The 15,509-nt window shown below is 45.5% G+C and overlaps 2 protein-coding genes across 9 annotated transcripts in view; one reads left to right on the forward strand and one right to left on the reverse strand.

Moving 5' to 3' along the window:
* Positions 1 to 4: 4 nt before the first annotated feature.
* LOC6499438 (DNA ligase 1) lies at positions 5 to 14,992 on the reverse strand. Of its 8 annotated transcripts, none has more exons than XM_014910583.3 (9): positions 14,228 to 14,345; positions 10,593 to 11,859; positions 4,341 to 4,464; positions 4,127 to 4,216; positions 3,191 to 3,941; positions 975 to 1,085; positions 642 to 904; positions 356 to 581; positions 5 to 284 (listed from the first exon to the last, which is right to left on the reverse strand). In XM_014910583.3, exons 2-9 carry the CDS (start codon positions 11,641 to 11,643, stop codon positions 84 to 86), a joined length of 2,817 nt encoding a protein of 938 aa, XP_014766069.1. In that variant the 5' UTR covers positions 11,644 to 11,859; positions 14,228 to 14,345; the 3' UTR covers positions 5 to 83. The 8 variants fall into 8 exon arrangements, with proteins under 8 accessions (XP_014766069.1, XP_014766071.1, XP_014766068.1 ...); XM_014910585.3 differs by having other exon boundaries at positions 14,222 to 14,299; XM_014910582.3 differs by having other exon boundaries at positions 10,962 to 11,859; positions 14,222 to 14,298.
* Positions 172 to 15,509, forward strand: part of LOC6501148 (trichoplein keratin filament-binding protein) — a 28,395-nt gene continuing 13,057 nt past the window's right edge. Inside the window, exon 1 of the mRNA XM_014911423.3 lies at positions 172 to 300. The gene's annotated coding sequence lies outside the window, so the exon portion shown is untranslated. The remainder of the gene's footprint in view (positions 301 to 15,509) is intronic.

Below are 15,509 nucleotides of genomic sequence, written 5' to 3' on the forward strand. Positions count from 1 at the left end.
AAAGTTTGTTTACTTTCGTTTATTTAGGTTTTTGTCAAAGTAATACACGAGTTAAATATAAATAAAGGCGAGACTGAAGTTAATTAGAAACCCAGATCGGCGATAACCGCGTCCAGCTCGTCCTGCAGATTTGTGGCCCGCGATCGCACCTGCACAATTTGGTCCTGCAAATTGTCGACATTGGCTTGGTGCAGCACATTGCATTTTTTCATCGCCGCAAACCGGCTCTCGTGCTTCTTCACGCGCGGCTCCAGATTCGCCTTCTTGGCGGAGTTGGCGGCGTCCTGCGAACGGATACAGGTGGGTTCATTTTTGGGGTAAACACAATATTAACGGCTCTACTTTTTAAACTCACCTCTGGCTCGGATTCGCTGCCCGTCTCCGCCTCACTCGCCTCGGATTCGGACTCCTCAGACTCTTCCTCGGACTCCTCTTCCTCCTCGCTCTCGGCTTCCTCCTCGTCGTCGTCCTTCTCTTCATCGTCCTTCTCCTCGCCGTCCAATTCGTCTTCGTCTAGCTTCATCGAGGCTGCCATCTTCTGCACCTCCTTCTCCAGCTTCTTGAACTTCTTGTTCTCCTCTCTGTAAAGTCACGTTTGATTGGAAATATATTGGAAAATGTACAAGTAGGCTCATACTAACTTGAGGATCACGTGATTCTTCTTCATAGCCTGCTTGAGGGCGTCCTTTTCCTTCTTGGCGGCCTCCTCCTTGACCTTTAGCTTGGTGAGTTTGCTGCGTAGGACCTTTACTTCCTTGCCAAAGCGTCGCTCCCGACGTTCCGTCTTCTTTTCCTCCGGCTCATCCGGATCGCTCTCGCTGAGCTCCGGTTCCAGTTCCGGTGAGCTGTCGCGTCCGAAGTTGGCATCACTGGGTCGCCGAGATCCGTCCAGTGATCCGCCGCCCTAAATTCGCAGGAAACATGGATGAGGAATGCCAATTAGAAGGATGTCCTTTAATGGGGCCTGGCGTTACCTGGTGCGTGCCGTGCCGACCGTGGTCGTAGTAGAAGCAGTCGTCGTCGTCATCGTCGTAAGCAAAGCAATTACTAATGTGCGGTCTGTTAGTGCTTGGTGTCGCGTAGCCCTTGCAAAAGAGCGCCAATGGGTTAATCGGTTAGTTGCCTGAGCTGCTGAGTGCTAGAGCAAAGCTTTCAGGGATGGGACGGTGGACTAGTGGGTGTCCAAAACGGGTCATAGTTCCGCATGGGCCTGGGCGGAAACTGGATAGGGGAAAAGGTCATGCAGCATGGAGGAGTCCTGTTTCAAGGCATCCGTTCCCCAAGAGTTTAAGAAAATAATTTGTTTTCTATTTAAGATATAGTAACTATACTATAGTTGTATATAAGTTTTTTGTTGATAGAAGTATATAAACTGAAACAATGCTCTGCCTTTCACAGTAATGTGTAACTCAATACAAAATTCTATGTTTCTGAAGTTAGTTTTAAGGCTTTATAACTTTTTAAAAACGTTTTTTTTTTCCATATGACAACATTAAGCCATACTAGTGCCAACTTGTTTTATAAAAATGGGCTTCTCTCAAACATTAAAAATGGTTTAAAATTATAACGCAAAAGATTTTCTTCTGTAAGCCATTGCAAGGGATGCCTTCTACAGGATAACATATGTATTCCCAGAACCTTCCCAGACATGTGTCAAGTGTTGTCAGCTGATCTGTTTCCTGGCTAATGTATAACTAGAAGGGGTTTCTAAGTGGGAGGCTACTACGCTGTGGCTTCATTAGATTCTCCCGTCTACTTGCCGCCTCCAGCTGGAGCAGCTGAATCAGCTAGGCGGCGCCGGCGACACTAAAAACAAGAAAGGAAGACTAGCTTCGGGGTCCGATGCTTGGAATACCCATGCAGATTCTGAGTTTCTCCAATTTCTAAATATTACACAGGCCGACAATTTCCAACTTTTTTTTTCCTCCACGCATAATTTTACCTGCTCCATAACCTTTAGGCTCCCCTGAACCAAAGTCCAGAACAAACATAGGTTCTATCACCCACCGTTTCTGCGGTACACCGAAGAGAAGAAATTGATCAAATTTTACCATATATTGAATTATGTAGGCCGTGTAATGGCGATGACCATCATAGTTTCCAGTACATATCATTTTTGAAATGTATGTGTACCAACTAAAATTCAAAAATGGTATCTAGCAGTTACCATATCTTTGGAATACTCACCCAAAGTTGAAATCTCAGATTTTCTACGTTAATTTTTGGTCTTCTATGATTTTTCCCCAAACATTTTTCTATGGAAGATTTTTATTTTCTTATTGAAGTCAGTAGATCATACCATGTTTTAATTTTGGATTTAAGGGATAACTCGAAATAATTTTATTGAATTTATTATAGGTGGTTCAACAATATTTTCTTCATTTAAATTGGAGTTTTTAATCTCATATTTTCAAAAAGTCATGGCTATCTACAACTTCTGTAAAGCTTTACTAAACAAGCTGAACCTGCAATAGATACGTTTTGAATATAGAAACAGTTTTAGATAGCCATGACTTTTTGAAAATATGAGATTAAAAACTCCAATTTAAATGAAGAAAATATTGTTGAACCACCTATAATAAATTCAATAAAATTATTTCGAGTTATCCCTTAAATCCAAAATTAAAACATGGTATGATCTACTGACTTCAATAAGAAAATAAAAATCTTCCATAGAAAAATGTTTGGGGAAAAATCATAGAAGACCAAAAATTAACGTAGAAAATCTGAGATTTCAACTTTGGATGAGTATTCCAAAGATATGGTAACTGCTAGATACCATTTTTGAATTTTAGTTGGTGCACATACAGTTCAAAAATGATATGTACTGGAAACTATGATGGTCATCGCCATTACACGGCCTACATAATTCAATATATGGTAAAATTTGATCAATTTCTTCTCTTAGGTGTACCGCGGAAACTGTGGGTTATAGAACCTATGTTTGTTCTGGACTTTGGTTCAGGGGAGCCTAAAGGTTATGGAGCAAGTGAAATTATGCGTGGAGATTTTTTGCTGTTGGCCTGTGTTATTTAATAAATTTTAATTTAATAAACCCATCTGCAAGAGTATTTAAAAGGGCATATTGCGTTTGGGTTAATAATCCACCCTTAGACTCAACTGACAACACTTTTTCCAACGCGGTCCACCATATCATAATTTGGAACCCCAGACTTAAAAGAAAACTAACCTGCAGGGCAGCTGCCAGCTTGCGCTCGAGCAGCTGAATCTGGCGGCGCTGTTCCTCGATTTCTGTCTTGGCGTCCACCAGCTGCTCGCTGGTACTCTTGTAGTTCTGTTCCACTTCCTTGGACACCTTGCGGGCATCCTCCACTTCGCGCTTCAGGGAGTTAACGTACGACTGCTCGGCAGTGGGTGTGGGATCCATGGTGGCCACAATAACGTTCGATCCGTACTCCAGGTTCTTTTCGCGCGACTTTTCACGCTCCAGCTCCGTCTCCAGGGTGCGGATCTTGGCCAGCAGCTTCTTGTTCTCCCGCTCTTGGGCCTCCCGATTGCGCAGTTCCAGTGAGAGCATCTGCTTGGTGCTCTGCAGGTCGTCGCGGATCTTGTCGATGTCGTCCAGTTCGTCGGGACTCTCCTCGTCGATGGACATCGCGGAGACGATGCTGGGCCGCGAGCTGCCTGCTCCCAGAGCCGTGGCACTGGCCGGGCCGAGGGCGTGGCTGCTGGGCGCCTCGCTCAGCATGTTGACCTTCGATTGGGACTTTTGCAGCTGCTCCTCGATGGTCATCTGGCGACGGAACTTGCGCAGGCCGTCTAGGATGGGCTTGCTGCGATCGTTGGTCTTCGTCGGCTTCAGCCTGATGCCGCCCTGGATCTGCTTGAGCAGCTTGTTGTGCGAGTTGTCCTTCTCCGTCTCGTAGATAAACTTGTCGTCCACCTTCGTCATAGACTTGCATGTCAAGATGGGCTGAGATCTGCGGGATAATGATCAAATTAATGTACTTTAAGGACTACTATTTAAATTCGATTTATTAAAGTTGAACTGAATTGAAGGCTTCCTCATTGAAAAGCAAGAAAAACCACCATGATAGTTGGTATTTCGCTTAAGGATTGCAATGTAATTACTTTCCTGCTGAACTCTGCTGCAAAAAGCACTCACCTGTCGTTGCAGGCCACATGGCGCAGCTTCTTGCCGCTCTCCACCTCCTTCATCATCTCGGACCAGTCCGGACGCCTTCGAGGTCGTGTTCTGCAAATCGAAGCGTTTCAGAATTATGGACATCCTCTAGCTGGAAGGCCCATGAATCCGCTACCACAGACCCCTGTTCGGGGGTCAGCGGGTATCCCCACCCTGCTTTCCTCCCTCAACTCACCTGAGCTTCTCGAGAGTCTGTTTCTGCGTATCGCTGAGCACGCGCTTCTCTCCGGGCGCCAGCGGCGGGGGCGGCGGTGGGGGAGCCTTGGGCACCAGCGAGGGCAGCGGCGGTGGGGCGGGAACTGGAACAACAAAACACAAAATGCACCCGGTGGGGGTCCGAGGGTTATTTTTCGCCAGAATAGGAGCAGGAGCACTGCAGTGGTTGTGGAGAAAGTGGGACCGAGGGTTGGTCGCTGGGCATTAGAGCAAATCGCCTGGCGCTGCGTGCACTCGCGGTTATTAAATATAATTTTAATTTAATGAGTTTGCAATTTGTGTCAGTTGTTTGTTGGTCTTCCTTGGGCTCCTTCCTGCTCTTTCTGCAGTACCACCTCAATTCCCTACCCTCCTATAGAGTCCCCATATTTAGCAGTACTTTGCGAGCAAACTTTCTCCATACATATCAATAGAGGTTGCAGCTCAAATTCAGAAAGTGCCAGCATTGAAGGCTTTTTTGCACTGTTGAAATAATTTTGGGAGAAAATAGGTTCTCTATCTCAGTGAGTGTTTATTCTTTTTAAGCAGGAAGTTATACTTTTAATTCCCTATGTGCCTAAAACATCTTATTGTGTTTATTAAAGCTCATTATTTTTATAGCGAACTTTAGGCCTAGAAGAGCTATGGGGAAAGACATCTGTTTGAGTGTAGCAGCGAGTGCCTGGCACATGGGGTGTCTCTGTCGAAAGTTGCAGCAGAGATTGAAAAGTTAGTGCCTCTTCTTCGGTACCCCGACGTCGACCAGGTCCCGGAACCAGGTCCTGGCTTTGATAGTGTTTTATTGCCTTAACACCATTCAATTCGGTCGGTCGGTCGGTCGGTGGGCGGTCGTGCTGGGCCGGTGGCACAAAACTTTGATTGCATTTTTTACTTTGTCGGGTTGTGCCCGACTGCCTGGATTTTAGTTAGTTTAAACTCTTCGTTCTGTGACCAGCCCGAGCCGGTCTTTTGCCCTTTTCCCAGCCCTTTTCTCCACAGAATACTTTTTCTTAGTCGTGTTCGTCTTGGTGCTCTGTTAACGAGGCCAATTAGGACGACTGGTGGGCTCTTGGGACCTTGCAACTGGCTGTTTCTAATAAATTTCCGCTTAAATTGTTGGCCTAACAATCTTCGCTACCAGGCCGGACTCCTCCACTGGTGCCTCTTCTCGGAAACACCACGTCATCCCCATGCCCTATGTCCCATGCCTCTGACCCTGTTCCTGGCCCTGTGCCTCGTAATTAACAATTGAAAAAGTTTCCCAGTTTCGATTTTTTTTCGCCCTCACACACAGGCATAAATTGGAAAGTATATATTTTCGGTTTTATATCGAATACTTTGCATTCCGTCCATTGTCTCTTTGCTTTTGTTGTTGTTAAAAAAGTGTAAAAGTCAAACAAGAAAAAATGAGAAGAAAACAATGGGGGCACTGCCGAGTGATGAAAAGCTGACAAATCTGTTAATTAGCTTTGTTTGAGTGAACCCTCTCCGACGGGGGAGTGGTGGATGGGTGGTTTTTGTGTGGGTGCTGTTAAGCCAAGGCCACCACCTCAGCATTATCCTTTGTCTGCCAGCCTGAGAGCCTGAGAGACTGTTTCTGAGACCCAAGAGGAGTTCCCCATCCCATCGTGCTGAGCTCCTTCTTTTTTGGTTTTTCGGTTTCTTGGTTGCGCCTGGCTGGATCTGCACTTAATCTTTAAGTGGTTGGCTGCCTTTTGCGGTGCATTAGTGTCGGCTCCCACCCCACCACCACCTGGACTGGCTATAGTCAGGAGGACTGAGGACTGGGAATGAAACTAATCTGAACTCGTGTTACTTTAGTGAATGGAATCAGAGCAAACGAGAAACTTGATTATTGTCTAGAGCCCTTTACTGTCGGAATACCTTCCCGTCGGATCTCCCCTTTGTGTCTGCATGTTAATGAACTGCTTCGGGGAGCTCTGATTAAAATACGTGGTCAACTTTTGGACAGCCAATTGAGGACGCGTTTAGTAAGAGATGCGCTTAATTCGGTTTAGTAATTTATGGAGAAAAGCGCTCGCCTCAGCCACTGCCCCCCACCAGAACCCCATGGCAGTTATCCTAAATCAGCGGCAAACAAAAGTGGAAGCAACCAAGAAACAAAAGAAAGCAAAACAGCCACAACAACTTGCCACTGGTAGAAAGATGGAAGAAGGAAGGGTGCCGGGCAGATAAAAGTCTTCATTCATTCATGTCGACAAAATTATTTCTTATTTAAATAAAAAGCAAGCACTGCCGGTCGGAGTTGGGGTGTCTAGATGTCGGGGTAGGGCTCCGGAGGAGCTCTGAGATGATGCTACCCACTTAATATACCGCAAAGCCCGCACTTACGACGTCGCAGAATGAATAGCGGGGTATGTAAACATAAATTTTGCGAGCTCACTCTCGGTGGTGCGGTGGTTGCTCCACCTCCACCTCCATCTCCTTCTCCAAGCCCAAACCCCCCTGGATCCCCGCCCCCGGCTCATTGTGTTATCATCAGCTGAATATTCTATGCATGCACAAATGTTGCCGTTGTCATTGAATCAACCCGGGGTTCTGGTGCGGAGTGCTGGGTCTTCAAAAACCAAGAGCCCGGGAAAAGTAAGCTGGGAAAAGGAGGTAATTCTGAAAACCGGGTACCGGGTGCTGGTGACTACTAGCTGGTAGATGGTAGCTGGGGGGAGTCCTGGTCACGGACTACTGAGTGACTTCCCAGCATTCTGGCTCCGGTTCCAGTTCCTCCATTGTCTGCCGGGGCCATGATGAAGCACCGCTCAGTCAGCCCATATATTTCATGGCTCAGAATAAGAGGGAGCTGTTCTCTGGGAGCTCCCCGTATGATTAGCCGTTTTGACGTGGCCGAAACCGAGTGCGTAGAAGCTTACGGGGATTACATGAACGTTTTTGTAACTATTTGAAACCCTATTAGCTTTGGAAATATGGTCTTGTTATGCATGCGAGGGGTATTTGGGTTTCATTGTTTTGTAGACAGCCAAAGTTCCAGATCTTCCTTGGGAGTTGAATATATTATGGAAGTTTATACAAAAGATTCATACTCTGTCGCGGTTTTTGTTAGAAACGTTATTAAAGTTTATACTTGTAATAGTTTTAAAGCATCAAACTCATTGTCAATTAATGGAATTTTTTGAATACAAAGTCTTAAAGAAACAAAGAACTACTCAAAGTACGTCTTTGCTATTTCAGAGCCCTTTGTTTATTAAATAATATCCCTGTTTCCGCGCGGTAGTTTTCCCATTTAATTTCACTTTGTGCCCAAGGTGGCCCATCCATAAGTCCAATTTCAATTTTCAATTTTAATTTGGATTTGTTTTGCCAGCGTCGGGGACTCTAATCCAATTATGCAGTCAACCATTTCACTGTCGCCCAGTATAATTATGGCCAACAGCCATTGGCCAATATTGGAGGGAGTGTGTGGCTGTGTGTGAGCCTTGAACGATTTCCTTTTACGTCATTTTGACCACGCTATATCTGAATTTGAAATGGCCTAATCATCTTTTATGCCTCGGTGCCTGAGCCAAACACAAAACCCGAGTGGAAAAAAGCACCCTCACCTATTGAAAGTCGACATTTCTAATGACAGCAGACCCGAGTCTGACCCGCTGCCCCCACGCAGGACCCCCTCCAGCTTGACCCTGGCTAACAGGCCGAAGAAAGGAGACAAGGATGCGGTAGAGAGTAGAGAGTAGAGAAGGCAGAGAAACCCCAAAATGGGGCGCAGCCGTTACATGTCTACCATCTACACACGAATACATAGAGATGAGGCTCATTTAAATAAAAGAAAATATTTTTTGTCCTGCCGCTTGCCTGTCCTGTCCTTTGAAGACATTGGAGTATTGGAGAATTTCCGGACTAAACGGGGGGTGGATAACGGGGGGAACCTGCGGCCAGCGCCGTCTTTTATTTCGTTTTGTTTTTTAGTGGCGGATATTTGAATATAAATGGCGCATTTAGTTAGACTCTATCAAGCACATTGCCATATATCTTTGGCAGCTTTCGGTTCTCCCTCGCATCTGGCCCTCCTGGCCCTGCCAAGGACTCAGTTCCGATTCGAGTTCGAGTCCAAGTTCGCCTTTTATCATTCGATAGTTGCGACTCCCTCGGAAAACAGGAAAGTCGTGCGGCCCGTGTCCTTATGCCTCTTTACCATTCCTCATCTGGCTTTAAAACATTCCATTTTATGTTGTAGTTTTGACAGAATGAGCAATAATCATGAATTTTGCTTAGCCCATAAAAAAAAACTCCACTCCACTCGACTCGAGACCCACCCTCCCTCCCAGAAACTTTGCCCGAACACATTAAATAAATGTTTCGCCTCCTTTTCCTTGTAGCCTTTTTTTGCTGCGCCCTTTTTTTTTTTTGATAGGGTGACAGCTTTAAAAAGGACAACCGGCACTCTGTTGTTTTTTTGGCGGACTACGTTTCGGTCATTTTATTTAGTGACCTCCTTGGCCAGCCAGCCTCCACCCATTCGATCTCGATCCCTTTGTTTGTCGGTCAAGATTAGGAGGCATTTGCGGTCACGTTATTGCCCACTGATTAGGACAGGGACAAAGGCAAGTTAACTGCCTCACACGTAGCCTCTTTCGAGCACTCCCACCCCTCGTCCCATAAAATTCAACATCCCACCCGTTCAGTTCCCGAGGCCTAACGAGCTTTTCACTTCATTTTAGTTGCCCGCCCCAGGGGACTAAAACTGAGAGCCCTGCCTAAGGACAGCTTCCTGCAATTCAATTTTGAGGCCAGGTGACAGCATACTTATGCAGCGTCCTGTCAACGTTTGATTCTCTGTCTTGAATCCTTGGCCCACGTGCCAAGCCTCCTGACTTTCGAGCCCAGCCTCGCGGCGGGAAAGTCCATTTCGAAATTACGACCTCTTCATGCCGAATGTGTGGAAATAAATACGGAATTAGAGACTGTTTTCTCCGGCATACCTTTGTTTTGTTTGGTTTCCACTCCCTTCACGCCCACCAGGAGCAAGGCCTACCAAGTAAATGAATGAATCCTTCCCAGCACCGAAACGCAATTCAAAACTGGTACTTGGTAACTGCAAGCAGGAAAACACTTTGCGCCTCTCCCGACTCAATGCACAACACTCACTAAAATTTAATAAATAAAAAATGATATTTATATTGCTTTATAGCCTTGTTCTGCCACTGTGCCTCTGTTTTGCACCCGATTTCGTTGTTCCTCTTTGTCTATTTGCCTTTTGTGGTTTTTGTTTGGGCGAAATATTTTGATGAAAAATTTTTTACACATTCATTTCGAGTATATTATACGAATGGCTATATTCCTACATGCATACTGGTGTGCGCCCTCCGCACAGCATATTCATATAGACGCTTGCATTTTGCATATTTCTGCGTTTGCGTTTTTATAAATAAAGAGACACAAGAGTGGCCGAGAGCGACAGGTAACAGGCACTGGTGGCAGCGTGACACCTATTCTTCCGTTTAAATCAAACTATTCCTAAAGATTCCCTAAAACCACTACCAAATATTTATGCTCTAAAAAAGGATATTTATAAATTTCATCTCCTTATCTATAATTTCACACACCGCATGTGGCATTTTTGAGTCGAACCTAGTTCTAAACCGCAAAGGTTTCCATGGCGTATGAGTGATTTAATTAAGCCCAAATAAGCAAAGTGTTGGCAGCTCCGAACATATGTTTTTGCTCGGCTGCCTCCCTTAATTATAAATGCCAAAATTGAAAATTGCGTGTGCACACATTAATAAAATATCAAGTATACGCCCCGGAAACCAATTGTGGCTTTATTAGTGATTAAGCCCTGTCTAAACTATTTAATATTCGTGGCAATAAAATGTTGCAAGTCGATGGGTTTTAATATTCAAAGAGCTCACTCTCACGCGCCCATCCCCAGCGAACGTTCATTTTGTATATATCACTCATACGCCATGGTGACGCAATATTTTTGTTTGTTTGATGCGCTCCCCACTGGCCTTGCCTTTTGGCCAGGGCCGACGTAAATCCCAAACCGGAATGAGAGAATAAAATATAATCCCTTGGCGAAAAATTTAAACTATGCTGGTTAGAGATTAAACATTTAAGAAGCTGGGGCAATAATTTACAGCGCTTGTTGAGTCGATCCTTTCGCAGAGGTTAATCGGGTTAATCCTGTCGGGCTTCAGGTTAGGTTCTGCTTCGGTGGCTGGCTCCGCAACGGACCCGCTCGGATCCGGCAACTTACCGCTTTTGATGCTCGGCTCGCGCTTTATGGACGGGGCTTTCCGCAGGGTCTTGGTCTTGAACTCGGGCTTGGGCTCCTCCTTCGGCTCCTTGAGGAGCTCATCGATCTTGGGTACCTTTTTGAGCACGGGCCTGATCTTGGCCAGGTCGTCGGTGCTCTTGCTGGGCAGCGGCTTCTCCTCGCGCTTTACGTGCCGCAGCTTCGGCTTCTCCAGCTTGAAGCGCAGCCTCCGCTCCCGCTCCTCCTCCGTTTCGCCCTCCTCAGCGTCGTCGTCCTCCTCGGGCGCCACCTTCTTCATCGACTTGTCCCGCTTGACCACCACGCTGCGCAGTTTGGGTTTCTCTAAAGTGAAACGTTGGCTCAACTCACTTTCCGGTTCCGCCTTCTTGTTGACGGTGGTGGGTCGCAGCTGGGCGGCCTTCTTCACGTGCTCCGGCACCTTCTCGTCCACGACGGTGTCCTCCTCCTCCTCGCTCTCCTCCTCCTCGGACTCGGTCTCCTCCTCGCTCTCTTCCTCCTCAGACTCGGTTTCCTCTTCGGTCTCCTCCTCCTCGCTCTCCTCTTCCTCGGAAGAGGACTCTGGCGGTGGAGTCGGCTCCTTCTTCTTCTTCAAGGCCGAAGTAGTGGCCACTGGCTTTTTGAGGCCCACGGCGGGGGCAGCCTTTTTAACCGTCTCGGGAGCTTTCTTGCTGCTCACCGGTTCCGGAGTCTTTTTCACCGTGGTGGCTGTGGCCGCTGGTGTTGCTTTCTTGGCGGGCTCAGCCACCTTCTTTGCTGGCTCCGTGGCGGTGGTTTTCTTTACGGTTGTGGTCGGAGTAGTTCCAGCTTTTGGCTTAGTTGTTGTGGATTTTTCGCCGTTTTCCTTGGCAGCCGGCGTCGTCGTCGTCGTCGTGTTGGTTTTCTTCGCCCAAGGTGTGCTGCTGGGCTTTGTGGCGCTGGAGGCGGCGGTGGCGCCGCCATCGTCCTTCACCCATGGGGGACGGAAGGTGGTGCGTCCGCCGGGCGCACTGCTCCCAGTGCTAGTGCCCGTTCGGGCCGTTCCAAATGGCATCTCGTAGACTGTTTTAACTGTTTGACTTTTTGCTGGAGTTTTTTTTAACAACTTTTCCTCGGTGGTTGATATTTATTTTTTTGTTGTTGTTGGTCTCGAGGGGCTGATGTCGCCACGCCCACTTGTCGTCAACTGTCTATTTGCACACTCTTTTTAAATAATTTGCCGTGAATTCTTTGGCTATTTTTTCCCGTTTTCCCGTTTCTCTTGGCGGCCCTGCTGATGAAAACACAAAACTTTGCACATTAGCACCGACGAGGGAGAGTCGCGACTCGCGAGTTGTCCAAAAAGTTCTTTCATTCAGATTTTCCGTGTTTTTTCCTTAAATATTTGTTTGTTTGTTTTTGTTCTCTTTATTTTTTACGCGTACTTTTGTTCGAATAGATTTTTATACATTTTTTCAGCGCGAATTTGTTGCTTAGAATTTCATTCGCGGCCCGCTGCCGACGACGAGCAACAGCTGTTTGAGATATTTTCAATCCGATTCAATTCATTTCAATTCGTGTATATTTGGGTATGTTTCATTTTCAATGTTATTTTTAACTGGATGCGCTCATTAGCTTGTTTTAGTCTCTGATTCTGCCACTGAGAGCCAGAATGTAGGCCTTTGTGTCATAGTCATGGACAGGGGCATTTGTGGGGTGGACTGGGCTGGGGCGAGGTAGTTAGGGGTACTATCTATACAGTGTATACACCCTGGGGAAGAAGAGGGTACCGGAGCGGAGGGACTAACGCATCAACAAATCGCAACTAACAGGAATGCTTTTGGAAATGCACACAGAAACAGATACAGTTGTTGTCAGAGTAGGAGCCTGTGCAACAGGACACTTTATTAATTTTATGAAGCCTTGAAACCAATTGATTATCAAATATATTAATATGCATTTAATACTGTTCTATTTAGACACAGATTGAATTAATTTTGGCATAATTAATACAAGCCACAAACCCAGAGTGGCTGCATAAAGTCATTTTACTAATAGATTCAGATTGCATATTAAAATTTGGGGCAACTGTTTAATATATTTAACAAGTATTCTCATAAGAAAAATGAACGCTTTTACGAAATCAATGGTTTATTAATACTTGTTTATACATTTTAACAATATATTATGATATATTAAAGTATATCAGACTATTTAAACTTTGAAATTCGGAAATTAAGTCCACTTTTTCAGTTAAAATGCACTCTGGCCCTATTATTCTGACCACAACTGTTCCTCCGGATGAATGTCCAGCTAAACGGTGGTGTGCGTGTCCGGTTATATCTATCCGTGCATATGCACTCCAATAAACAGCAGCTCCGGCCAAAGGAAAGGCAAATGGAAAGCAGCAAGATCAACAACAACGCCAAACAGAAACAAGAGCAACAACAACGTGTGCCACTGGCTGCGATATGTAAAAGGCGAAAATATTTAATTTTAGGTTCTTTGTCCGTCGAGAGGCGGTGGTGGTGAAAAAAAATCTAGAGAGCGAGCCGACCCGCCAAAGTAGTAGAGACAAAACGGAACCAAATCGACGGAATAAAAGGAAACACATCTCCGGCGCTTTCGCCTTTTGGCCCGTTTTTTGTATCTCGTTCTGCCTGTTCTGTTTTTATTGTTGCTTTTGTTTTTATTCAACTGGCTCGTTTCACAAAGTAGACAGAAAAACGTACACAAAACTGGGTGTATGGAGCAAAATATCCAGAGCCAAAAAAAAGCGAGTTCGGGGAGGCAAAATGAAATCCGAATTTGTTTCATTCCATTGCCATTTCCATGGCATTTTCACCCACATCCACACAACCATCCTCTCCACTCCACCCACTCTGCTCCGGCTGCCTACATATTCATTTCAATTTCTCCCGTTCAGGGCGACAGGCGATTGCAAATTTTTGGCCAGAACCGAGAGGCCGAACACTTTCTCGGGCTTTCTTGCACGGAGGCGTTAATTAAACATGACATGCAAATAAAAATTATACTTAGGAATATTCCAGCAGCCATGCGGCAGAGAAGTGGGTGAAAAAAAAAACTGAAATTTCAATTAACATTGTTAACGAGAATCTGGCGCACTGGACGGCTAATTTGGCTTGAAATTCGTGCGGAATTCAGTTTGGAATACCAAAATATAGCGAGAGAAATGGATGCCAGGCCATATTTCATCCTAAGATTGCCTGTCAACAAACTAAAAAATTGGAAAAGACAAAAAAACAAGATGGACAGAACGTTTAAAAATATCGGCGGTGGGATATTTTTGGAGCACCCATTCATAACGCCCCTCCAGAGATTTATTAGATCGATTGGCCAGTGACAACTGCTGAGCAGAGCAGAGCGCTTTCCCAAGCAGAGTTGTGCGCATTTTGCAACCCAAATGTACACGAAACCGATGCTATATTTTTGGATATTTCACGGATTTTTCAGATTTTTATTATGTGTATTAATTGGTTCATTCGTGCGCTCGTTCGTTGCAGTTTGCGTTGCACGTTGAACGCTCTATACGTATATACTATATATCTATGTGTAACATATATGTCTGTATCGGTTGGGTCAGACACCCGCGCACCACCACAACCGCAAAACACGAACACAATAGCACACACACTAACACACACGAAGAGCCACACAGAGTGAATTTTCAGCAATGGCAGCAACAGCAGCGCCTATGACGGCGTTTCAAAAACTAAATTCATACATTTTCCAACGGCCCGGCGATGCCCGATTTCAAAAAAATTTCAAAATTTTTCACGCTCTCGGACGCTGTCTTCTCTCTCTGTTAGTAGGTAGGTGCCTTGGGGCACCTCTTGGGGCTCTCTTCGGATGAGCATAATGAAGTGAAATGAAAATTTTGTTGACCGACAGAGGAATATTTTTAGCATCTTTTCATTTTCGGCACGCCGAGGGGCAGCCGAGCGGTGGGTGTTGGGTGGTTTGTGCTCTAGCGGATCCGATTGACCTTACGGCAGGTGCAGTTCAATGGAATTATTAATAACCGTATATGTGGCCCACTCCAAGGATGGCCCTTCGAATACCCCTCGCTGTCCGCTCATTAGGTGGCTCTTATCAGAGCCCTCCCAGTGAATGGGCCTCAATTACGCAAGTTTCTCGACACGGCGTGGGTGTCGCAGCTAATTTCGGGACGGTTCCAAGGGGGTGTTTGGTTGAGTTGAGGATGGTGTGTGGTGGGTGGGTGGTGGCCTTACCCTGTGATAAAAACCACTCGTCTAAAAAGTCCAAGCCCATTAGTGCTTCTGTGTGATGGTCTGACTGTCGCTAAGATTTTCTGAATTCTCTCCGAATCGCTTTCAATATTTACATTGTCTGCCGAGTGGTTGCTGGCTCCTCTTCTTGATCACTCAGTTGTGGTTGACATTTGTCTTGGGTGGTGCAATCGATCGATCGATCGATCGGCTAGTGCGTGGCTGTATTTATTGATCGCATATCGATTAGACTAGGGCTAGAGTAGGTTGGGTTGGGGGTTCTCACTATTAATTAAATGAGATAACTTCTCATAACACTTCCTTTTTGCATCTCCCTTGTGGACGGAATAAAAAGCGTCCATTTACATTTTTTTCAACACATTGCGAAACATGAAAATAATATTATTCTATTGAGTGTAAGCTGGTTTTTTATTCACTGTCCGGTGCACATATCAAATAGTTGTTATCTCTTTTTTTGTGGAATGAAATTTTAAAAATATTACTCCTTTAAACACAGCCGGAAAATATGCAGAGAATTTTTTGTGACGGAAGCATCTGCCGAGAAGTATGCTAGGCACGAGAAGCCATTTTAAATGGCAATCAATGAGCGCTTGTGTGATGGTAGTGGTGAGATTTTCCACGGGGCTGTTTAATATTTGGCTTAAAAGCGATTGTGCGGACATTTTCTATT

The sequence above is a fragment of the Drosophila ananassae genome, chromosome 2L (genome assembly GCF_017639315.1).
Source record: "Drosophila ananassae strain 14024-0371.13 chromosome 2L, ASM1763931v2, whole genome shotgun sequence".
NCBI classification, from domain to species: domain Eukaryota; kingdom Metazoa; phylum Arthropoda; class Insecta; order Diptera; family Drosophilidae; genus Drosophila; species Drosophila ananassae.

What these genes read in the sequence shown, in the direction of transcription:
- LOC6499438 (XM_014910583.3), bottom strand. Translation starts at nt 11,643, where the DNA reads ATGCCATTTGGAACGGCCCGAACGGGCACTAGCACTGGGAGCAGTGCG. An exon ending in CAGACTCTCGAGAAGCTCAG is followed by an intron (nt 4,217 to 4,340) that starts GTGAGTTGAGGG and finishes TTCGATTTGCAG; the next exon opens with AACACGACCTCGAAGGCGTC. An exon ending in CATGTGGCCTGCAACGACAG is followed by an intron (nt 3,942 to 4,126) that starts GTGAGTGCTTTT and finishes ATTATCCCGCAG; the next exon opens with ATCTCAGCCCATCTTGACAT.